This window comes from Canis lupus, chromosome 22 (genome assembly GCF_048164855.1).
Source record: "Canis lupus baileyi chromosome 22, mCanLup2.hap1, whole genome shotgun sequence".
Taxonomy (NCBI): Eukaryota; Metazoa; Chordata; class Mammalia; order Carnivora; family Canidae; genus Canis; species Canis lupus.
Window position 1 is genome coordinate 4,198,235 of NC_132859.1, and position 24,053 is coordinate 4,222,287.

The 24,053-nt window shown below is 46.0% G+C and overlaps 1 protein-coding gene across 1 annotated transcript in view; it reads right to left on the bottom strand.

Moving 5' to 3' along the window:
• ARHGEF26 (Rho guanine nucleotide exchange factor 26) overlaps positions 1-24,053 on the bottom strand; it is a 110,563-nt gene that overhangs the window by 17,074 nt on the left and 69,436 nt on the right. Inside the window, exons 8-10 of the mRNA XM_072792095.1 lie at positions 22,290-22,364; positions 14,185-14,274; positions 7,192-7,346 (exon numbers count right to left, since the gene is read on the bottom strand). Coding sequence (XP_072648196.1) covers positions 7,192-7,346; positions 14,185-14,274; positions 22,290-22,364 — 320 coding nt within the window. The remainder of the gene's footprint in view (positions 1-7,191; positions 7,347-14,184; positions 14,275-22,289; positions 22,365-24,053) is intronic.

Sequence of the window (24,053 nt, forward strand, 5' to 3'; positions counted from 1 at the left end):
AGCAGCTTCCTAAGTTGGTAACAGGATCATTACAAATGAGTAAGTAATCCTCACATTCGGGTTTACTTCCATTGACTGACTCTCTCTCTCTCCCCCACGTCAGAGGCCTCAGCCATAGAACAGAAACCCTACTACTACTAGGTCGCTGTGACAACCCAATGGTGCGCTGCGTCCGCACTCTGAATGCTGCTAAAGGCACCTGCTCCCCAGCACAGGTCTCATCATCACGGCTATTACTACTCACTTAACTGCAGGGAGTACCTGAAAACATCATGGTTGGAGAATTCAGAAGAAGAATGAAAAAAAATAAAAAAATAAAAAGAACACGATATACATTCTGGCACAGACAAGAAGACTAGATGAGGTTTCTGCATCCCTTCTGCATTATGCCCAACACCCAGGCCCACGGATCCGTGTGCTCCAAATGTGAAGGACACAGGTGGCCCGATGGCAACCAAGAGGCATGACCGACCGACAGGATACTCAGGGGAACCACAGCCGGGTGACCAGCACCAGCCAAACCAGTGGGTTCGAGACCTCCAATCACCTCCGGCTTCTTGAAACTCAACGGCCCACCCTGTCCTGCGTTTATCCTAAAGGCAAGCGTGGATTCTCTCGCGGAGCTCTTTCTGTTTCCCAGGCGACTTGGACGTTAATTAGTGCTCCGTGGACAAGCGGGCTTCCTGGCTGCGGCTGGAGCGGTCTCCCATCCAATCAGCCGTCAGCCTCCCCTGCTTCTGGTCCACCACGTCCCATGGTGTCCAGCCCCGGGGGACGCAGCACGGCTGAGCCTAAACAATCGTGCCTCTCCTGCTCCCCTTTGTCACACGTCGGCTTTCCCAGCCTCCCCTATGATGACACGTCTCGTGACCCATGAGACATAAGTCTTCTGGCGATTGTCTGGAAAGGCTTTCCTCTGCTGATTAAAAAAGAAAAGAAAAGAAAAGCCACTTGAGGAACGTGCCCCCTCGGTCAGCCTCTGTTTCTCAGCCGTGCCTCCATCCTGGGTCTCTGAATGAATCTTGATGCCTGGGCCTGCAGAAACCATCTGCAACCACGGAGCTACACGCGTGGGGGTACAAGTGGCCGGAGCACAGGGCAGCGGACGATCGGACAAGGGCTGGGCTGCTCCTGGCCACTGGGCCCGAGCTGCCCTCCTTGGTAATATCCTTGCAGAGAGAAGGAGCCGTCCTTAGGATTCGAGCCACTGTTCTTTGCACGTTGTTACATACAGACCAGAGCTCTCCCAAGTGACCCAACTGGGAATCCCCCAAAGAGGAACGGAGCACGCAGGGTTTCCTGAGCTCACCGGACTTGTGTGTGTGATGATGATGATGATGATGATGATTCACTAGTTTTATTACTTAAATCCTTTGGTTTGATTACACTTTCACTTGCAGCTCAAAACATTAGTTGATAGGACAGTACAAAATAAAAACAGGCCTTAAACACACTTCCCCTGTGGAGCACGGGGTTGATAAACAAAGGTCCAGACTTGGTTTTGCCAAAATTAATTAAAAATGGGCATATAATGGAGCAGAATTACAAAAATTACATCCTCTAAATATAAGGAAAATTCAAAGAAATTTTAGCCAGCATGAGGGGTCCGCCCAGTGAGCAGTGCATTCACTCAAACTGTTTATATTTACACAGTTGGTTCGAATCGAACATTTATAAGTGATCGTCATGGGCCAGGTGCTGGGCCATCCGCTGAGGGTACAAAGGTCAGCAAGACAGACGTGAACACAGTAACACAAATGATACGGCAGAGAAAGTACGGGGTTTTATGGGGCCATAGAGCCACAGAAATGACCCGCTACAGAGGACTGGATATGAACTGCTAGTGCATGTGACAATTAATCTAAGACCTACAGAATGAAAGGGACGAGGGCACCTGGGGGGCTCGGTGGTTGAGCGTGTCTTGGGCTCAGGTCGTGACCCCGGGTCCTGAGATGGGGCCCACATCCCTGCTCGGCAGGGAGCCTGCTTCTCCCTCTCCTTCTGTTCCTTTCCACTCATGATCTCTCTTCTCTTACTCATGCTCTCTTTTTCAAATAAATAAAATCTTTTAAAAAATAAGTAAATCAGGCAGCCCCAGTGGCTCAGCGGTTTAGTGCCGCCTTCAGCCCAGGGCGTGATCCTGGAGTCCCGGGATCGAGTCCCACGTCGGGTTCCCTGCATGGAGCCTGCTTCTCCCTCTGCCTCTCTCTCTCTGTGTCTCTCATGAACAAATAAATAAAATCTTAAAAAAAAAAGTAAATCAATCAATAAGAGTAAAAAAGGACTTTGCCTCGATCGAAAAGGCTTGGATGGAACAGATCTGTGGGAAGGGAGGCAATTCAGGCAAAGAAAGAAACATGTGCCAGGCCCTACAGGTTAGAGAGGTGGTTCAGTAAGGCTGAGTACAAGGTGAGACCACACAAGGGCCATCTGCAAGGGATGGACTGAGTAGATGGGTCTTTTAAAAAGCACACTTTTACGTTGCACCGTGGGATGTAAAGTGGATGGAGGGATGGTGGCATGAGTCCAGCCAGGTGTGTCTCACAGGTGAATTCAAAGTGGTGCCACACGGGCACTCCCAACGAGAGACGGGAGAAGCAGTGATTGGCTGGAGGGGGGAGAGCAATGAGGACAAGGAGCCAAAGTAGCCTTCTGGGTTTATTGCAGAGCAACCAGATGCATGGAGGCGGCCCTAACAGGACAGGAGAGACCTTGGAGAAGGAACAGGTCTGAAGCAGAAGAAGTAGATAAAGGTAACCTATGGGCCCTCCAGATAGAAGCGCTCGAGTCACAGGACCATGATGGCATCTAAAACTATGAAAAGACAGCATCCGTCATTGTTTACAAAAAAGGTGTGCTCTCTACCGCTGGCTTAGAACGCTATTCCTAAGCACCTTTATTCATTATGTGATGATAATCGTAACTTCACAGTGCTGACGGGTTGGGGGAGCGCAGGGCATTGAACCGTGACCTCCAAAAGTCTGTTCAAGTCCTAAACCCTGATACCTGCACACGTGACCTTATTGAGAAATAACGTCTTTGCAGACGTAATCAAGGTAGGGTGAGATCATCCCGGAGTGGAGGAGGCCCTGAATCCAGGAACTGGTGTCCTTGTAAGGAGAGAGAGAGAGAGATTTACAGACAGAGAGAGAAGAAGGCCACCTGAAGACAGAGGCAGAGGTCGGAGTTACGCTGCTACAAGCCAAGGAATCGCAGGGGCCAGAAGAAGTGAGGCAGGATCTCTCCAGAGGCTTTGGAGGGAGCACGGACCTGCCAACATTTTTATTTCAGACCACGGCCTCCCAACGGTGACACTATCCCTTCCTGTTGTCTTAAGCCACCCAGTTTGTGAGCCTTTTACTCTAACAGCTGGAGGTGGGGAGCGGGGAGAAAAAGAGGGGTAACTGCTTTTTGCTTCAGAAGAAGAAACTGGGAGAGAAGACTTAAGCCAGATATTAGGCTCTGCATGAGAACAGGGCAGTGGACTACCTGACAGAACAAGGTTTCTGAGAGTCTGAACCTGTTTGGGTCTTCGATTCAGTTTCCGCATCTCAGAACTGGACACGACAGTACGTGGCCCCTAAGGCTGGACACAGGGTATGGTTTGTGTAAGGGTAACGGATACCTACAGAGAAGTTATTACAGGGCACGGATCAATTGCCATTAATGGGGGAGTAAAACCTGGCAATCTGGTCCCCTATCACGGCTTTGCTATCGTTGCCACGTCAGGTCTGATACATCGGCGCACCTTCACCGTCCTCAAGGCAGCACTGGCTGCCAGTCTGCCATAGCTGAGGCACGGCGCTTCTCAAATGGGGACCATTTGGCCCTCGCAAGGGACAGAGAGCCATGTCTGGAGGCGTTTTGGGTTGTCACAGCTAAGAAGGAGATGCTACTGGCAAAGAGTGGGGATAGAGACGAGGCGGGCTGCTAAAAACATCCTACGAGGGACAGGGCAGCCCCCGCGACAAAGACCGAGGCGGGGGCACCCGGGTGGCCCAGTCGGTTAGGCCTGTGCCCTGGGCTCAGGTCATGACCCCAGGGCCTGGGACTGAGCCCCGAGGAGGGCTCCTGCTTCTCCCTTTCCCTCTCCCCTCGCTCATGCGCTCGCTCGCTCTCTCTCAAATAGAAAAAATCTTAAAAAAAAAAAAAAAGTGCCGTGGTGAGAACCGTGCCCTAGAAGTGCCCACATAACCTACCGTCAGAGCTTCAACTACCAAAGAATTCACGTTCTCATCCAGAAGAGTCGGACTGGTCACCCATCCTTCAGAAATTTGGTAGAAGAGACTATTAAATACAGGGGCCTGCAACCAGCCCGGAGCTAATGGGAGACTTTAAACTCCAATATTAAAAAAAAAAAAAAAAAAAAAAAAAAGGGTGAACATCCCCGGCCTAGAAGAGAGCCCTAGGGTCGCAACCCGCTGTACAAGGCCTCGCACCAATACCCGCACCGCAGAGCTGTGTGGCCGCAGCCCCGGCCACCTGCTGCAGGACGGAGGAGGAAGGGCCTGCGGCCCCCCAGGCGGCCTCCCCCGGGCTGGGGCCTCCCTTGCAGCGCCCTGGAGCCACAGGGCGGCGGGCCCAGGCGGGCCCAGGCAATGCCCCCGTCCGCACCCGGCACCGCCTGAGTCACCGGCGCTCCGGCCCTTGCAGCTCCTTCCTGCGGCCCCGGCATGCGAAGCATTCGCCGTCGCCTCCCTGACGCTCCAGTGTAAATAGGGCTGCGCGTTCTGCACATTCTTGACCAGGCCTGTTTATCAAGTCTCCGCGCTCTGCCTGTCACCTGCACCGCGTGTTCGGGCTGCAAACAACTTGAGCCTTCGGTGCTATTCTCCTAGTCAAGAGCACCTTAGAAATAGGGTGAGCTCGTGGGTAAGGGGGGGAAAACAATCCCTCTTTGGGTAAAGGCAGAGATAAGCACCAAGCTGGCCCTCTTCACTGGAGCTCTGTTTTTCTTTCATTTACTGATATTTCAAGTTCAAGCGCAGCCGAGCAAAGAAATGCGGGACAGTTTCGAAAGCAACGTTCCGCATAATGGCAAAATCTGCCGTGGAGGGCAGAGTACACGGCTAAGTGGAATGGTGTATGCCTTAATTCTCAAGTTCCAAAAGCCTGGATTTACAGGGTGGTTCTAGGCCAGTTCGAGAGCAAAAGTTTGTACTAAACTGGTTTAAAGGGGATCCCTGGGGGGCTCAGCGGTTTAGCGCCTGCCTTGGGTTCAGGGTGTGATCCCGGGATCGAGTCCCGCATCGGGCTCCCTGCATGGAGCCTGCTTCTCCCTCTGCCTGGGTCTCTGCCTCTCTCTCTCCGCTGTGTGTGTGTCTCTCATGAATAAATAAATAAAATCTTAAAAAAAAAATAAACTGGTCTAAATACCCTTAACGTTTTCATCAACTCAACTGAAGACATCCTAATCAAAGCTACATTTATATTTAAAATTGGCCTCATCCTGTCAATGTATATTTTATCAACAGTCAATGTATATTTTATCAACAAAACGAGAAGTTTAGTTCAAGCTTTTGGTCCATCGAGATAGAGCCAGCATTTCAGCAGCTGGAAGATGTTAAAAGTCCAGAGTAACTGCATTTGAAGAGTCATATATAATTACTTTCCCCTAAAAACAAAACATCTCAAAAAAAAAAAAAAGCCAAGGAAACAGGCGATCTCTAGGAAACCAACAAAACATAAGAATACAAAATTATAATCCGTCTCCAGTTTTTATTTATAAAATTCACTTAGCTATTAGAACTACTTAAACTGCGCCAGGTAAGAGAAATTCTTTCTTCTTGAAGTTATGGCAACACTATTTTCCTAAATAGTAGGAGAAACAGTCATCAGCACCTTTATGTATTGATTTGTAGTCGAATTACGGCTTTTCAGGATCGACCCTACACAGTATTCACTTCAGCTGGACAGCCAAGCAGCTGAAATAGCTCCTAATGCAGCTCGATTAAAAGGAACAAAAAGAAAAGCTCAAACTCTCATTTAGCTGGAGCTTTCAAGCTAAAATATCAGCAACTCAAAAGCAGCACCTAAACAACTATCTCATGATAGATTTATACATTTATCTTATATATTCTAGAAGCCTGTTACCATGATTCTCTCCCGCTTTCCAGATAAATGCAGTCCACCATCATTGCCTGCCTATGTGGAAAAAAAAATCCCACAGATTTATGTTCTTTCTCCAAGTTCATATTCTAGAAAAGATGGGATATTTATGGGACGCCTGGGTGGCTCAGTGGGGTGACCCTGGGGTCCTGGGATCGAGTCCCACGTTGGGCTCCCTGCATGGGGCCTGCTTCTCCCTGTGCCTGCGTCTCTGCCCCTCTCTCTCTCTCTGTGTGTCTCGTGAATAAATAAAATATTAAAAAAAGAAAGATGGGACATTTATGAAGGATCAGTTGAAAAATACTCTACAATCCTCAATCTACTGAGTACACCTAATGAATGTTCCATAAAGAAAGAGCTGAGGGGAGCATACAGGTGCACGTGCACCTGCACTTACGGGTGCGGAATATGCTGCCCACGGATTTACTTTATTCCTTTCAGAAGGAAGTACTGGGTCCAGCGACCAGTACTTCCTAGACCAGCGACCATGAAGAGCAGTGGGTTTTAAATTCAGCTGCACACACTAGCATGGCATCCCAGCTCATTCTCAACTGGAGCAACTTTGATCTGCTTTATACAAAAATTGTACGGTAGATGAAGTCGGAAAAATGCCGAAGGGGAATAATACGAGTGCTACCTCCCCAGGGATGTTGGGAGAATCCAAGGATATAAATGTGCAAAATGCTCAGAAGAGTGGCTTGCATGCCAGAAAAGCTCAACAGAGCTGCTGCTGATGTAAGTCCTGACGGTGTGTGTGATTTAAAGAAAGCAAAACACGGATGCTACTATGACTCCACATGCAGAAACTATGCGTCTATCATTGCAAGCTTTTTTTAAAAAATTATCTTTATGTATTCATGAGGGGCACAGGCAGAGGGAGAAGCAGGCTCCATGCAGGGAGCTCGATGTGGGACTCAATCCCGGGACCCCAGGGTCACGCCAAAGGCAGACACTCAACCACTGAGCCCCCCAGGAGCCCACCCCGCCCCCCCATCACAAGCTTTTAAAGGATGATCAACCCTAAAAGGCATCTGAATCTTAGAGCTTAAAAGCTGGAGGTACCAGCACCAGAAAATGGCTTACCTCTTCTTCTTGGTGATAATGAGCACGTCGTTAAAGAGAAAGAAGTAGACTTGCTGTTTAGACGTCCTTCTTGAGAAAAGCACAGTGTCTTCTACGTAGGCTGTTAACTCACCTCTTTTCACCAACCACCGGGAAGAGGAGACTAGAGGAAACGGCTACAGAAGAAGAAAAATTCAGTATGCACAGCCAAATGCTTTCATTTTCCTTTTAAGATTATTGAAGGGAAAATTAAAACTCACAGCTAACCAAACAGCACATATCAGGGTGTACACCATTATTTTAAAAGTATGCCACAGTGAAATATAATTAAAGAAGTACAGTACATTCTCCAAGAGAAAATGAAAAAAGGACAATTATTTTCCTATTAAAAAAAAAACTATTAACTTGTCTATAGGGCAACGAAAACTCAACGAGAAAATATTATTGCGTCAGCCGAAAATGATCCTTTCATTAACTCTGAAAAGACTGGCGAGGAGTCACTTAAAACTGAAAAGCCTCAACACGAAATCCCTCGGTATCAGCTGCTACTGTTTTAAATATCACAAATCAGAATCTGATAATTGGGAGTTAACAAGAAACAAAAAAGTTTGAGGTCACTTTATCAACTAAAGAGACTTCACTCAAAAGGAAAAGCTACTCCCCAACCTGGAAAAAAAGGAAAAGCTCCCCACAAACTATGTTTTGTCTACTGATTATCTACTTAACTATATTCTGGAGGACACGTGTCCTGAAGTTTTTGCCGCTTTCCTCACGGAAATTCATCCCTGAAAGCATCATGTCACTTTCTGGCCGTGAAAACGATGCTCTTCCACAAATAATCCATCTTCATCTCATGGAAAAGGCGATATCCAAGGAATTACATACTGCTTTTTCTTTATTCAGTGCCCAGTTTCCAACTGGAAAACTCTCAAAACTGCAGAGTAATCTTACCTTTAGGAGCGCTTTTTATTTTGTTTATTTTTAAAAGTTATCAGAAATGCTTACTGCCAAAAATATGATTTTAAAAACTCTATCCAGGGACACCTGGTGGCTCAGCAGTTGAGCGTCTGCCTTTGGCTCAGGGATCCCGGGGTCCTGGGATTGAGTCCTGTATCGGGCTCCCTGCATGGAGCCTGCTTCTCCCTCTGCCTGTGTCTCTGCCTCTCTCTCTCTCTGTGTCTCTCATGGATAAATAAATAAAATCTTTAAAAGTCAAAAAATAAGTAAAATAAAAACTGTATCCCTAGAGTAAGCAAAAGGTCTTAGACACATAAAACATAACCATAGTAGTGCCAAATGTCATCCTTTTCAGGGAACAGTGATTAAAAAATAGCTAGAGGAAACTGAGGATACTAGAGAGGAAATAAGAAAGCTAAAAAAGGATTTCATATACGTAGATATCTATTTTTTTCTCTTTATAAAGGGACTTTTATAAGGGGGTTGTTCATCAGTTATATACTATTTTCCTGAAGGTTTATAAAAAGGAAGATGAAAGATTATGGCTGACCTCAACCTTTCAAAGCTGACTATTAAGGGATTTCCAGCCCCCAAATCTCAAATCAAATGATGATCCAAATGGGATGGCTGAGACTTAAAAGGCCGATGGCAGACGGAGACGCTTGGATAACTCAGGACAACCCTACCAGCACACCCAAGAGGTCACCACAAGGGATCACGTGTCGGGTTTGGTCCCAGGGAAGGGCTATAATTACCGAGAACACAGTGCTATCTTGCTGGTGCGTGTAAGCCTACGGGATAAACCAAGGGTGGTATTGTGGTTAAGGTCCTGTGTACACGCCAGCCTACAACTGTTCTTGGTTTACGAGATAGGGGAAGAGAGGTTTTTAAGATCCATTGTTTTTAAAATAGATGGATTTCTATGGATTCCTCATATCCCACTAGGCAAAAATAAACTTCTAATACAGATCCAAAATGGACAGTTTTTAAGATGTCAGTGCTTTTTAAAGAAAAAAAAAATCTGGTATTATATTTTTTGTTTCCAAATTTATTATTAAAAGATTAAACTCATTTCGGTTGTTTTTTTCTTTAAAGAAGAAACTATGAAAATGACCAAAGAATCCAAACAATCTAAAGTGGAATAAATGAATTCCTCTAATTAAGAAATTCTGACTAGAACCAACACCAGAAAAGAAATGCATGCACAAATAAAAAACACTGATAGAAGTCCTATGGAGAAAAGACTTTTCATTCTTTTTTTTTGTGTGTTAAGCAGCATCCTAGAAAGCTAGTTTCAGCATAGAATTTAATTTTACAGGCCAGTGAGACAAAGAAGAGCTGCTAAAGAATAATCTTTCTCGTTGAGATAAAATTAATCATTTCACCCTATTAATTCCGTGACTTTTTACGGACTTTTTACATTCACAACACGGTGCAGTGATCACCACCACCATTCCAAGCGCATTTTCATTACCTGAATGGAAAGTAATCAGAGAGGGAGACAAACCATGAGAGATTCTTAACTCAGGGAATGAAACTGAGGGTCACTGGTGGAGGGGGTGGGGGGAGGACGGGGTAACTGGGTGATGGGCATTAAGGAGGGCATGTGATGCGATGAGCGCTGGGTGTTATATGCAACTGATGAATCACTGAAGTCTGCGTCTGAAACTAAAGATGTACTATATGTTGGCCAATTGAAGAAAAAGAAAGGAAGAAAGGAAGGAAAAAGAAGAAAGAGAAAGAGAAAGAGAGAAAAAGAAAAAGAAAGAAAGAAAGAAAGAAAGAAAGAAAGAAAGAAAGAAAGAAAGAAAGAAGAAAGAAAGAAAAGAAAAGAAAAGAAAAGAAAAAAGAAAAAAAAAGAAAGAAAAGAAAAGAAAAAAAAGAAAAGAAAGAAAAGAAAAGGAAGAAATGGAAGGAAAAGAAGAAACCCTACATGCAGCAAGCAGTCACTCTCCATTCTGCCCTCCCCTGCCCCGCCAGGCCCTGACAGCCAGTAATCTACCTTCCAACTCTATAAATTTGCCTATTCTGGACATTTCATATCAACAAAATTATATAATATGGGACCTTCAAGTCTGATGTTCATTGCTGGGGTACCATATATCAGACCTTCATTCCTCTTTTATGGTTACACATGACCTCATTGTATGAATGTACCACATTTTATTTATCAAGTCACCTATTCTGTGGATGGACTTTTGGGTTGTTTCCACTTTTTTTGGCTATTATGAATAATACTGCCATGAACATTCACATACCACTTTTCATCTGAACGACTGTCTTCAATTGAGTGCATGTATATACCCAGGAATGGAATTTCTGGGTCACGTGGCAATCTCATTTTAACTTTTTGAGAAACCACCAAACTGTCTTCTACAATGTACAGATGTCTCAATACCTCAGAGTTCTTCATTTTGTCCGCTAGATCGTGGACTTCTACTTATTAGCAAGGCTCCTCCCAAACACGATCCGCGAATCCATCCACCCTCCAATACGCCACCCCACTCCATTACCCTTAATTCATGGCTCATGGTAGAGGCTGACAAGCCTCAACTTTCCCACATGCTTACTCATGAGGCCAAACTTTCCACGACAAGACAAAAAAATAATAATAATAACCTTCCCTAACTCTGTGGACGCAACGTTTAGAGAAAGCTGTGGTCTAGTGGAAAAAACACTTGGATTTGAGGCACAAACTGACCTTAGTTTGGTGCCCGACGTTTTCTCTCCAGCCCTGACCTCCTTCCTCCTGCCAAGGTTCTTGGATGAAAAGTCTAATCTGTTTAAACAGTTCACATCCTATTCACTCTTCGTCACTCTGCAACATGCCTACCGGGCCTGTCAAACTAAGACTCTGATCGATATTTCCTACTTGCTTACATGAATCAGATCTGTTCCAAGTCCTTTACGTCTAGTAATTAATTTAATCCTCACTATAACTCCCAAAGGGAAAGTACTGAGTCCCATTCTAAGGTTCAGAAAACTAAGACATAGTGCAATGCCCACGCTCACACATCTAGGAGGTGGTGGAGTTGTTTCCTAATTTGCAATTTGCTAATGTTTTGGTTCTTTTTTTTTTCCCCTTAACTTTTTCTTATCTCTTTGAGCTTACATGTCGAAGATATCAACCTCCGATCTATATGAGCTGCAAATATTTTTCCAGTTTGCTATTTCTTTTTTCAACTTATTTTCCCCTCTAGAGAGAGATTTTTTAAATTTCTCAGATAAATGAGCTTATCAAATTTCTTTCTTTTCTTTCTTTTTTTTTTTCTTATCAAATTTCTTAAATGACTTCTGGATTTGGAGTAAGTTCAAAAGGCCTCTCCCATGTTGCTGAAGTGTCATTTCCCTGCTTAGAACTTTTCAGTGGCTCTCAAATGACCTTGCTCAGCTGCTCCTCTTGGCACACAAGGGTCCCCACATGAGCTGCTGTTTACTGCTCGGCTCTGCCTTGCTCCCCTTGCACCTCATGCCTACCCATAGATGCATACAATTGCTGGGCTACAGCAGCTGAAGCCATGCTCTGGGCATTTGTTCCTACTCTTTACTTCTACAAGACCCTTCCTAACTCACCTTCCAAGATTTGGCTCAAACATCCATGAAGACCTACCTGACTGCTACAAGCACCCAGTAGCTTGTGTATACTTCACAGGGAGAGCTGACCACCCCTTCCCATTGAGCCTGTTCTCAAAAAAAAAAAATAATAAAATAAAATAAAATAAAATAAAATAAAATAAAATAAAATAAAATAAAATAAAATAAAAAGAGAGAGAGAGAGAGAAAGAGAGAGAGAGAGAGAGAGAGAGGGAGAGAGACAGAAGCCATAAAACAGATTCTTAACTATAGAGAACAAACTGAGGGTTGTTGGAGGGAAGTCGGGTGGGGCATGGGCTAGATGGGTGATGGGGATTAAAGAAGGCACTTGTCATGATGAACACTGGGTGTTGTTTATAAGTGATGAATCACTAAATTCTTTTAAAAATTGAATATATATATATGTATTTTTTATTTATTTGAGACAGAGGGATATGGGGAGGGAGACGGAGAGAGAGAGAGAAAAAATACATGAGCAGTGGGAGAAGATGGAGGAGAAGCAGACTCCTCACTGAGCTGGGAGCCCAACGTGGGGACTCGATCCCAGGACCCGGAGACCACAATCTGAAACGAGGGCAGACACTTCACCATCTGAACCACCCAGGCGCCCCTAAAAATTTTTTTTTTAAAGAAAGGAGAGAGTGTTCTCAGTTGTCTTCCATCTACAGTGACAGCTGCAGACGTAGCCAGCTCTGTGCTTCTGTAGCCTCCTATCAGACAGTAAGGTCCCTGAGAGCAGGGATCATGTTTTGGTTTCCTGGCTGCCTTCCACAAAAAAAGTACTCACAAAATTTGTTGAGACAACACACGGGCTTGCGCAAATCGTTTAACTTCTTCGGACATCTGTCTCCTCATCTTTAAAATGAACTGAATAAAAATGTCCACGGTTGTCCATAAAGTGTTAAGGAAATAAGATCCTCAGATTTTACTGGTATTTCTAAGTGGTCTGAATTAAGCACCTCATTATAAATCTAAACATAGAATATCTTCCTTTAGGCTTGCAAATATTTTCATCGTTGAGCCAGGAGAAAACAAAGAACCCAAAATTGATGAACTCAATTAATGTCACTTATTTTCAAGGAGTCCTGGGGTAAGCATTTTTCAATTACAAATTAATTTGGGGTTCTAGAGAAACAGCTTAAAGATATCTTAAGCCAACTGAGTTTCAGTGAAGAAAAAAAAAATGGCTAGGGAAGGGATTTATCATCTTTAAAAATCAAAATGGTTAGGAATTTTTAGCCTTTAAAAAAGAGGAGAGAAAACTTTAGATGTCTAGATACGTTTTCTAAAATACTGAGAAACTCATTACAGAGAAGGACAAGTTTCTTTTTGAGGTATAAGGGGAAGACGGGTTTGGAAATTGCTGTAAATTTCTGTAGAAGGACCTAACAAAGTGCATGTGTGTGTGTTTTTAGCAAGCACACATCATCTTCCGTTCTAAGAAATTACGTGTCACGTCCCCGCATCTCAACCGTTACAGTCAGGATGTTCTAAGTCCAAGGGTTCACACTGACCTGCGAGTCAAGACATACAGGCCCTCGGCCTGATTCCCGCACCACTAGCCCCTGACCCCCTTAACAATCGAATATTCTCTGGCCTTTATTTTCCTCATTTATAAAATAAAAGCATGTAGCTACCCCGCACCCGTGGTCCTCCAACTATAACCATGAAGCGCCGATCCACCACAGCAGTGTAGACCCCCCACACAATTCAGGAACGCTTTTACTACGAAAAAAATGACCCGTCATTTTAACTTGCTTTAATTCAATGTACAAGTCGCAGAAAAAATAAAATAGAATCCCACTTGTGAGCACTCACATCCATTAAGAACTCGGTTGTGAGCCAACAGGGGACTACGACCTAGATTTGCCATGAACAGGCATTTTCCTCTTTATACATCCTGCCATCCGCTCCGGAGCAGTATCAGACAAAGCAGTAATAGGGAGCACATGTTCAAAGAAGAATTATGGAAGAAAAACAAAGTTGAAGAGAACACCCCACTACTAATCTTGTTTGTTCTGCAAACTGGAAGAGGAGCGTCTTTATCTGATTTAGGAGAACATGTGGTCCAATTCCTGGGATATCACCGTTTTTTGCAGGATGCTTTGAGAATTGCCTTTCCATTCTAAAAATCTGGGTTTTTTGTTTTTGTTCTGCTTTTTTTTTTTTAAACTACCCTTTCCCCCTAAATGTTGTTGGGGGTGAAATGTGCCAGTTAGAGAAACCTAACACCTTGTGGCCTGGAGAAAGGCAACTTTATCTTAAAGGTGACCATAAGCAGGAACAGAGCTGCCTGGAGCTTCTGCGACTCCCTCCGCCAGTCCAATCCCTCTGCAATCGATTTATGGCCCTTCTTTGAAAAGCAAATTCCTATCTGCTTTGTCGCCCTCAACTATCTTTCTCTATTTATGTAAGATCTAAGCAAGAGCAGTAATAAATCTGTTCAAAGAAATGCAAGAATACCTTAATTTTAAACTCCAACTGGGAGTTAATTGTGTACATCATTTCAGTCCTTTCCATCTTCCGAGCGCCTTCATTGCACAGTCGGACCAACTGAGGACACAGAATAATAAGGAGGGTTAAGAGGTCAGGGAGGGAAATCTCAATTTCAAATGCACATCTCTCTCTCTCTCTCTCTCTCTCTCTCTCTCGCTCTCTCTCTCTCTCATGCAAGACATGATTTGCACTTTGGAAGCTCCAGAGACTCCCTTCTGACCATCCCACAGTTAAGATAATGTACCCAGTTAAAGACGGTGTCATTCAGGGTTGGAAAAGGTCCTGAAGTCCCCAGGACACGTGTCCCCCGACGGCTCTCCCACCGCCTGCCCCTCGGCCTTCTGCTCCCTTCCTCCGGCCCCTGCTTCTCCCCTCCGCCAGGGAAACCTCAGCCGCGTCAGGGCAGGCGGCTGCAGTCGTGGCTGGGCATCGGCCAACTTCAAAGGCAGATTCCAAGCCGAGCGCTACCTGCGGGGCATGTGGCCAACACCCAGGACGCCAAGAGCGGGGAGTCTTCAGGTACAGCCTGATGCTCAATGATCTTTCGAGAGTGGCCGAGCTAAGGGGAATCCAGGTTAGTCAGAACTAATTATTTAGGAACCGAATGACTTCAGAGTCCTCTCTCCGATGAGGGCCTGTGATTGATAAGAAATACCTCTTTGGGCTCGCTCCATAGCTCCCGGCACACAGTCCCGTCGGCCCTTGTAATTTCCTATATAAGAGCCAAGCGGGGCAGCCCGGGTGGCTCAGCAGTTTAGCGCCGCCTTTGGCCCAGGGCGTGACCCGGGGTCCCAGGATCGAGTCCGGCGTCGGGTTCCCTGCATGGGGCCCGCTTCTCCCTCTGCCTGGGTCTCTGCCTCTCTCTGTGTTTCTCATGAATAAATAAATAAAATCTTAAAAAAAAAAAAAAAAGAGAGAGCCATGGGGGCTCCCTAGTTGTGATGCTCCATTTTGTTCCCGGTTGCTGAAAGCTTCGGGAAAACCCACCTGCGGTGACTGAGGTGACGCTGGTGAGGCAGCGTTCGGAAAGCCCCTGAGGACCAGGCTGGCCGCCGGGGAGCCGGCCCAGCGGTGGGGGGAGCTTGTGGCCTCCAGGCCCCGCACCCTCGCTCACCGACCTCTGGGGGGACAGCGCAGGCCGCCGGCTGGCCTGACCACGATGGCCACCGGCGTCCTCCATCACGCCGACTGGAGGGAGCCTCGTACCAACCCCCGGACCACGTAAGGTCGGAGCGCCCAGCCCGGCGCCAGTCTGGGCGGAGGGGACCCCGCGAGCCGAGGGCCTACGGGCCCGGCGCTGCCGTGGCTGAGCGACAGACCCGGGGACCGGGGGGCGGCACGTGGGACTCCCCGAGGCCGGGGGCCGGGCACGCGGCTCCCTGGAGCATTCGGACCGCGCCCCACATCCCAAGCGGACGCCTCGCAGGCGGCCTTTCGGCGGGACAGGGACAGGGACAGGACGCGGCCGGCGCGGCTGCCATGGCCCGCTCTCGCACGCTCTCCGCTGGCTGCCCTGAGAGGACTCCGGCCGCGTCCAGGGCTCCAGGTCAGGAAGGCAGCCGTGCTCCGAGCCAGCCGTGCTCCGAGCCAGCCCTCCTGCAGGTCTGCACCGAAGGAGCCCCCGACGCAGGGGCTCAGGCTCCCCGCGCCCCCGCCTGCAGGCCGAGCACCGGGTCACCCGCCCTCCCAAAGCCGAGCCCCGCTGCTCGGCCCTCCGTCCGCGTGCCTCGTGCCCGAACTCAGGCCCCAGCGTGTCCCCGGGGCTGCGACCCACCTGCTGTCTGCCAACCGCGGCCTCCACCCGGCCTCCACCCGGCCTCCCGCGCCCCGAGGGTCACGGGCCGTCTCAGCTCACATCGAGCAGGACACGCCGCGGCTCCAACGGCTTGGAAGGCCCCTTTGTCAGCCTTCAGACCAGTCCTGGCACCGCCGCCACCTGGCAGCTGCTCTAGGCCCGGCCCGGCCGGGGCTCCACGGTCGCCCGGGCCTCGGGCCTTCTGCACCTGTGCCCTCCTCCGCCCGAAGGCCCTGCAGCACCCCCTGGGCGGCCCGCCCGGCCGGATCTGGGGTCCTCCCGCCTTCCAAGTCTGCCAGCACTTATCTGCGGCACGTCCTTCCAGAGAGGAGGGGCGGCAGAGACGGTGAAATGTCCGTATTTATAAACCCAGTGTCCACAGCCCGGCACCTACAGATGCAGCGAACGCTCGGCAAATGTTTCTGCGTAAACGGCCCTCAGAGACAGTGTATAAGTCACTTTAAAAAAAATAGTAATAAAGGTGGGCAGTAGTAGGGGGGAGATCGTTCCTTTATAGTTATTCTGTTTTAAAAAGAGGGGGAAAATGGCATTATTAAGTTTGGGTTATGATCTTATTTCCTAAAGTTCCAAATATCAACTCTATTAGCAAGAGATGGAGTCAGCCGCCACGTGGGAAGACAGGGCTTCAGGAGGCATAGGAAAAACAGAAAAGTTCCCCAAACGTCTGTCTTAAGCAATGGTCTCATCAGTGGAGCCCACTTGAAACCATTTCGAAGGGACAAGCATTAATTTGCATGTGTGCCCTGGTGTTTTTATTACAATCAGGCTCCGTATATTAAAATAATGCCTTCCTTCAGCAGCTGCCAACGCTTGATTAAATTTATCTCACTAGGTATTTTTAGGCCAAACTTATGTTTCTTCTTTTTTTTTTTAAAAAAAAAAAAACAAAAACCTGTTACATAAAGAAATATAAATTAAAAATAAAATATTCTCAATCTATCAAAACCACAAAGCTTACATAATATTTGAGCTGGGAAACATGCACTAAGACAGACATTTACAGATCTTCTGGTGGCCATGGAAACAACTTTTTCTGAAGGTACTTGGGGGCCTTTAAAAGAAATATCTTACATTTTTGTTCCAATAAACTGACCTATAAAAGTTTGTCTTTAGAAATAATCAGACGAACACAATCATTTGTGCAAGACAATGTTCCAGGAAGCACTAGTAGAAATAGTAAGTGAAATGGGTCCCGTACAAATCCGTGTTTCTCTGTACATTTATACCATACACTGGTGTTGGATTAGACATCCCAATGGAAGGATATGTTAGCAGGGTGACAACAATCATTACCTTTGATAAAACGACCAATACGGTTTATCTTCTCTTACATTTTCCAAATTTTCTTTGACGTACACATATTATTTAAGAATATACGTTTGCAAACCTTATATGCATTCCTTTTTTTTCTTTTTAAGATCTTATTTATTTAGTCATGAGAGACACACAGAGAGAGGCAGAGACACAGGCAGAGGGAGAAGCAGGCTCCCTGCGGGGAGCCCGGTGTGGGACTCGATCCCAGGACTCCAGGATCATGACCTGAGCCAAAGGCAGACGCTCCACCACCGAGCTCCCCAGGCGTCCCCCTTAAATGCACTGACTGAGCAGAACTCAGAGTGGAAATGGAAACCCTGGGAATCCCTCCCTTCCACGGAGCGCAAAGCTTGATGCGCAGGATTCTGGGACTATTTCTCTATACTGATAACACGCATGGTGAGCGTCAACACACTTCATTATCCGGACGTCATGACAGTATTTGTACTGTTCTGCAACTTAATGCTCCTCCCGTAATAATGTAGCTTAGGGATCTTTCCATGGTAAAAGATACACATGTCTACCTTTCTGCAAATGGCAGAAGCAATAGGTTACAGGAGAAGATTAAAGAGACTTGGCTCTTTCGCTACCAGGAGGAAAGCTGAGGACTTAACAGTATGTCCAAATAGCATTTTTATGAGGTGAGAGTGAACGCTTAACTCCCTTCAGCAGAGAGTAAATGAAAGAACGGCCGGAAAGACTTCACTGGCCTAAGAAACCACAGTCTGGCCTTCGCTCCTTGGACACCAGACAGCGCTCTGCACCCGCCGAACTTCGGATTCCCTGCAAATCGCCCTCCTTGCAGCTCCACCCCAGCATGTGAACAGAACATCAGGAAGTAAACACATTTTATTTAACAGAAACATCTTGCTTTTGAGTTGCTCGGCGAGGTCAATAAGTCTTTTTTCCAAGGCCCCGATTTCAGTAAGCACTTACACTCGTTGCAGCAACATGTATGAGGAATTTCAGTGACATATTATTCACACTATTGCAAATAAATTTCATTAGCATTTTAATTACCAGAAAAGGTATTACTCATTCTTTTCCAAGAATGAATAACCATCTAGAGACGCTTGCCCAAGGGCCTGAGGCAGAAAGAGTCTGCCTCTAAAAACTTAGACGCTGATAGACCAGGTTTCACTTTCTAAAATAAATACTGGGATCTCCCCGTATCTTTCTTTTCACGGAAAGCAAACAAGTGAAATTCTGCATTGTAGTTGTGAACGACAAATGCTCTATTTACGCAATCTGTTTGTTGCAAATACTGATACCGTCCCTCCCGGAATCTATAAAATCCCATCAGTAAACTTCACAAATGAAAAAGAAGGTCAACTCCTGAGCTGGCTCTATCAGTCGAACCACTAGGAGACTCGGGGAATAATCCTGATGTTCATAACTTGGGCTCAAGAGAGAGAAAGAAATGCAGAGGAAACAAGTCACCAGAACGGCATCTCCTCACAGAGGGCCTTTTATATGCTTATCGTATCAGATTAAAGCCATTCTCTGATCCGGTCCGTGCCTGCCAGCCTTTCCTACGGGTACCAGTGTCGAATCCAGTGAACAAGAGACGCCTGAAGGAATGTGGTGGTTTACTGTAACTGGGATGTGAAATTCTTGAAAAACGCTAAATATCATGCTTAGCTCAATTCGACAGTGATCACAGCCTTCCTCTTGCCTCTTCTGTGTGAATTCTTAACTTCTCAGTAACCACCAGATAGAATGTGATGACATTTCTCGCCAGTCCAACGCTAGAACTTCACTAGTAGCTTCTCTCAAAGACTCTCCCTCTATTGCTTCCAGGAACGCAACAGAGGCTGTGGGATCCCGGAGGAGAGACCCTCTGGTGGCAGGACCCTAGGAAACTTTACACCTGCCACACTAAGTTTTCTTCACTTAAGTGTTTCCCCAAGTGGGATGTGCAGATCACTGATGGGGCAAGTGGTGAGTATAAGTGGCTGACAGCGAAGGTTTAATTTTTATATCCCTCCAAACTCATATGGTGAAATCCTAACCTCCAAAGATGGTGGTACTGGGAAGTGGGGCCTTTGGGGGGTGCTTCAAAAGTCATGAGGGGGGATCCCTGGGTGGCTCAGTGGTTGGGCACCTGCCTTCAGCTCGGGGTGTGATCCTGGAGTCCTGGGATTGAGTCCCATGTCGGGCTCCCTGCATGGAGCCTGCTTCTCCCTCTGCCTGTGTCTCTGCCTCTCTCCCTCTCTCTCTCATGAATAAATAAAATCTTAAAAAAAAAAAAGTCATGAGGGTAGGGCCCCCATGATGAGATTAGTGCTCTTACATTACAAGAGAGGCTCAGCTCCTTTCAGTGTAAGGCTCAAGGAGAAATATGCCACGCAGAAGACACCCTCACCTGACCATGCTGGCACCTTGATCTTGGATTTTTTAAAATTTTATTTATTTATTCATGAGAGACACAGGTAGAGGGAGAAGCAGGCTCCATGCAGGGAGCCTGATGTGGGACTCCATCCCAGGTCTCCAGAATCACGCCCTGGGCCAAAAGCAGGTGCTCAACCACTGAGCCACCAAGGGGTCCCAATCTTGGATTCTTTAACCTCCAGGACTATGAGAAATAAATTTCTGTTGTGTATAAGCCACCCAGTCTGTGGTATTTTGTTACAGCAGCCCAAATGAAGTAAAACACAGATAAACTTACTTTTAATAAAAAAAATGCATAGTAGAAAAATAGACAATGAGGTCACAAAATCCATGATTTTGTAGGTACTATTAGCAAGAATAAAGATACAGAAAATAGAGTCACTGAAGGTTGATTAAAAGAAGGAGCACAGGGATCCCTGGGTGGCTCAGTGACTTAGCACCTGCCTTCAGCCCAGGGCCTGATCCTGGAGTCCCAGGATTGAGCCCTGTTATCGGGCTCCCTGCATGGAGCCTGCTCCTCCCTCTGCCTGTGTCTCTGCCTCTCTCTCTCTCTCATGAATAAATAAATAAAATCTTAAAAAAAAAAAAAAAAAGCAGCAGCACAGGGGCACCTGGATGGCTTAGTCACTTAAGCAGCTGATGCTTGATTTTTGGCTCAGGTCATGATCTCAGGATCTTGGGATAAAGCCCACACCAGGCTCCATGCTCAGCAAAGAGTCTGTGTGAAGATTCACTTTCTCCCTCTGCCCCTCCCACTCACTTTCTCTCTGTGCCTCTCTAAAACAAATAAATATTCAAAAAAAAAGGAAAGAAACTACCTCATAGCAAAGTGGTGCAAAGATGTACCAGACTCGAAGATGGTTTGGTAGCTGCAAGTGGGTTTAGGAAGCTCCTGGCGCTACCATCGTCTCTGCGCCCCTCTGCCCAGCTCTACAGTATCTTCATTAACTCCTACACCTTCTACTGCTTTCCCTCAGCTAGATATTCCTATCGGCATTTCAATGCGCCCACGTCCTTCTAATTTTTAAACAAACAAACAGGAAGATGTTCCCACACCGCCCTTCCAGCTAGAGCCCTCTCTTTCCACTGACAGCTCCCGTGTTGAAACAGCTACCCTTGCTGGCCAGCTGCACGTCCACACCTCCCACTCATTCCTCAACACACTGCAATCCAGCTTCCCCACCCACCACCGCGGGGACACGGCCCACCCGATGATAAACCCATGACCGCCTCACTCGTTATTCACGCTCTTTCAGGAGCCACTCAACAGGGCTGACCGTCTTTCCACCAAAACATCTGCCGTTTGCCGGGCCATTATGGTTTTCCTCCTTTCATCGATGGTTTTTGTTTTTTAAGTCTCCCCTGGGAGGACTCCTCTCCCTAAATGAGATGAAGGGTGGTAGTGTTCTTCGTGACGGTTGTGGCTCAGACTCACTACTTTTCTCAGTCTACAGGCTCGTTCTGGGTAATCTCATCCACTCTCCCAGCTTCAGAAATCATCGCGTGCCCGGGATCACCAAAGCCAGGTCTCCCAATTCCAGTGTCTCCAGTGAGCTCCTGACCTGTTTATTTCGGCCAACTTGAACATTCTGCAAGAACCTCTATCATCACACATCCAAAGTGGAACTCATCCGTTTCTCCCTAGGTTTCTATTGCAAAGGTATGTAAGTAAGCGTCCAGCTAGTTGCCCAAGAAGCCGGGGACCATACTCCTTGACTTCTGATCTCCAACACACTCACTCACTCTCTGTGCCTGCCTCCTCAATACTATATATTGCTTCTCTCCCTTTACTACACACCCATAAAGGCCACTGTCACCACTAGACTAATCAACTACAAAAGCCTCATAACTGGTCCCATCCCCACTGTCCCCTTCACAACACATGAATTTATAGCTTCTCCATCATCCTAAGAGAAGGTCCACACTTCCCTACATGGCTCCCCAGCATTCTTTCCTAGACTGGGCTCTACAGCTACATGAAGAACATTCCAGTGCTTCAAATCCTCCAAATATTTTTCTTGCCTTTGTGTTTCTACCCATACCTGAGACACTCTCTTTCCTCCCCAAGCCCTGGCTCAGAGCTAAGCTTGATTTAGGTTTCAGCCTCAACATCACTATGTTCTTCGCTACCATATCATTCATCACCTTGTAATGTAATTTTTATTTAGCATCTGCCTTCCCCTTTATACAGCACAGTGTATGAAGGTATTAACCACAACTGTCTTACGTGCGCATCGCCATATTTTCAGGGACTGGCATCATGCCTGGCACGGTAGTTGATACTTCGGTAAGTAGCTGGTTGATCAAAGAATGAATAAACGACTATTCAGACACCAAAAGAAAATGAGAGGTCTGTTGGGCCTTATAGCAAGACAATAAAAATACTAATTTCATTTGAGTACAGAAAACAATATTGTTTTTCAGCTCCCGAAGGAATGCTGGCCAAATGGCTTTGAGAACCACCAATGTTCAGCATCAGATCCAGATGCGCGCTCTTCGGAGACGCTGAACAGTTTACTGTGTGACTAGCTCGCTATTGTTCAACAGTTACCTTGCTTACTTCCTTTAAGGCTCTCTTGCAGACCTCATACTTCGGAGAGTCCTTCGGTGTCTTCTGACAGATAGTCTGCAGCAAAGTAAAAGAAAAACAAAACAAAAATCAATCAGTTTATTTTATTATGTGAAATAAAACCAAGGTCCAGCCACATCCTCTTGCTCATAGCAAACTTAACAATGCTGAGCACAACATGATGGATTACATTAAAATCTGGAAACAGTCTTTAAATGAACAGGATCCAAGTAAAGCCAGCAAATGATGAAATAAGAGATAAGACTTCAGAGGTGGATGAACCTGGTTTCAAATCCAAGTCCTGTTGCCTACTAGGTATTTGACTGTGGGCAAGATGGCTACTCTGTCTCTATCAGCCTCAGTTTCCCATCTGTAAAATGTGGATAAAGCCAACTACATCACAAGGCTGTTGCCAGGATTAAATGATAATACATGTACAGTTATTTTGTTAATATTTTATTTATTTATTCACGAGAGACACAGAGAGAGAGAGAGAGAGAGAGAGAGAGAGACAGGCAGAGGGAGGAGCAGGGCCCATACAGGGAGCCTGATGTGGGACTCGATCTTGGGTCTCCAGGATCACGCCCTGGACTGAAGGTGGTGTTGAGCCACCCGGGCTGCCCAAAACTACTTTAATTATTACCATCATCATCACTAAAGAGAAATATGTTTGTAGACCATACCACTGAATAAAGAAAAAGATCAAGAAAAACAAGCTACTGGATTTTCCTTTGATATAGGTACACTGCAGTTTTGGCGATGCTAAAATGAACTTCGAAGAGGATCGATTCCTATGGAGTTACAAATACTCTGTGAAACCACATCCATTCAAGGACGATGGAGTCATTTTAATTGTTAAAAATGTCCATCTCAATTAACAAGTTTAACTTCCCAAATGAAGCAGGACTGAAGAGACGACGCTTTAGGTACATTTAGATTCTACCCAGGTGGCCAGATTCTCACATTTGGGAAACCGATTACAGCAACAGGCATCAAACAGAGGCGGAACTGTTTGAGGGGGTAAGTAGGGAACTGGTACCTTGAACGTAGGTGAGTACCAGACCTACAGATCCGAAAGTCAGGTGTCAGGACTGTCTTATGTGCTATGTGAGAAGCAGAGAGTGTCTCATCTGTGGGCTTTTGTTAATGGTTCTCCAATTTTGGACTAAGACCCACGGTAAGAAATACATCTACATTAGCTACCAGTGCATATGTACGTGGAAATGAAAAGGTTTTTTTTTAAAAAATATTACTTAATCACATTATGAACTCTGTATATATCATATCATTCTATTCTATGTCACTTTTTAAATAAACACAGCTCAGGATCAAAAATCAGCTTCATGACCCACTAATGTGTACAGAGGCAGTGTGAGAAATACTGGTTTATGTCCGTGAAGGCATCCTGGGTCCTGAAGGGTCTTTGCACACTTCAATTTTATGTAAATTTTGTGCATTGCTGAACTTTCTAGGGCGAATGACTGTAGCTTTACTCAGAATATCAACAGGGTCTTTGACCCAGAAAGTTTTGAGCTTACTGGACATTCACGGCATTAACCTCCAACATGGTGCAACATGGTACACTAGCTTCTGTGAGTCCCAATCTACTTAAGCAATTTTCTCAAAATTAAACAGAAAATATAGAAGGCTGAGAGATCACAGAATATACAGGATCTAAAGAAATACGGCTAACATACATTTTCTGAAGAGAAAGAACCCTGAAACTTTGTAACGTTGCGAGAAATG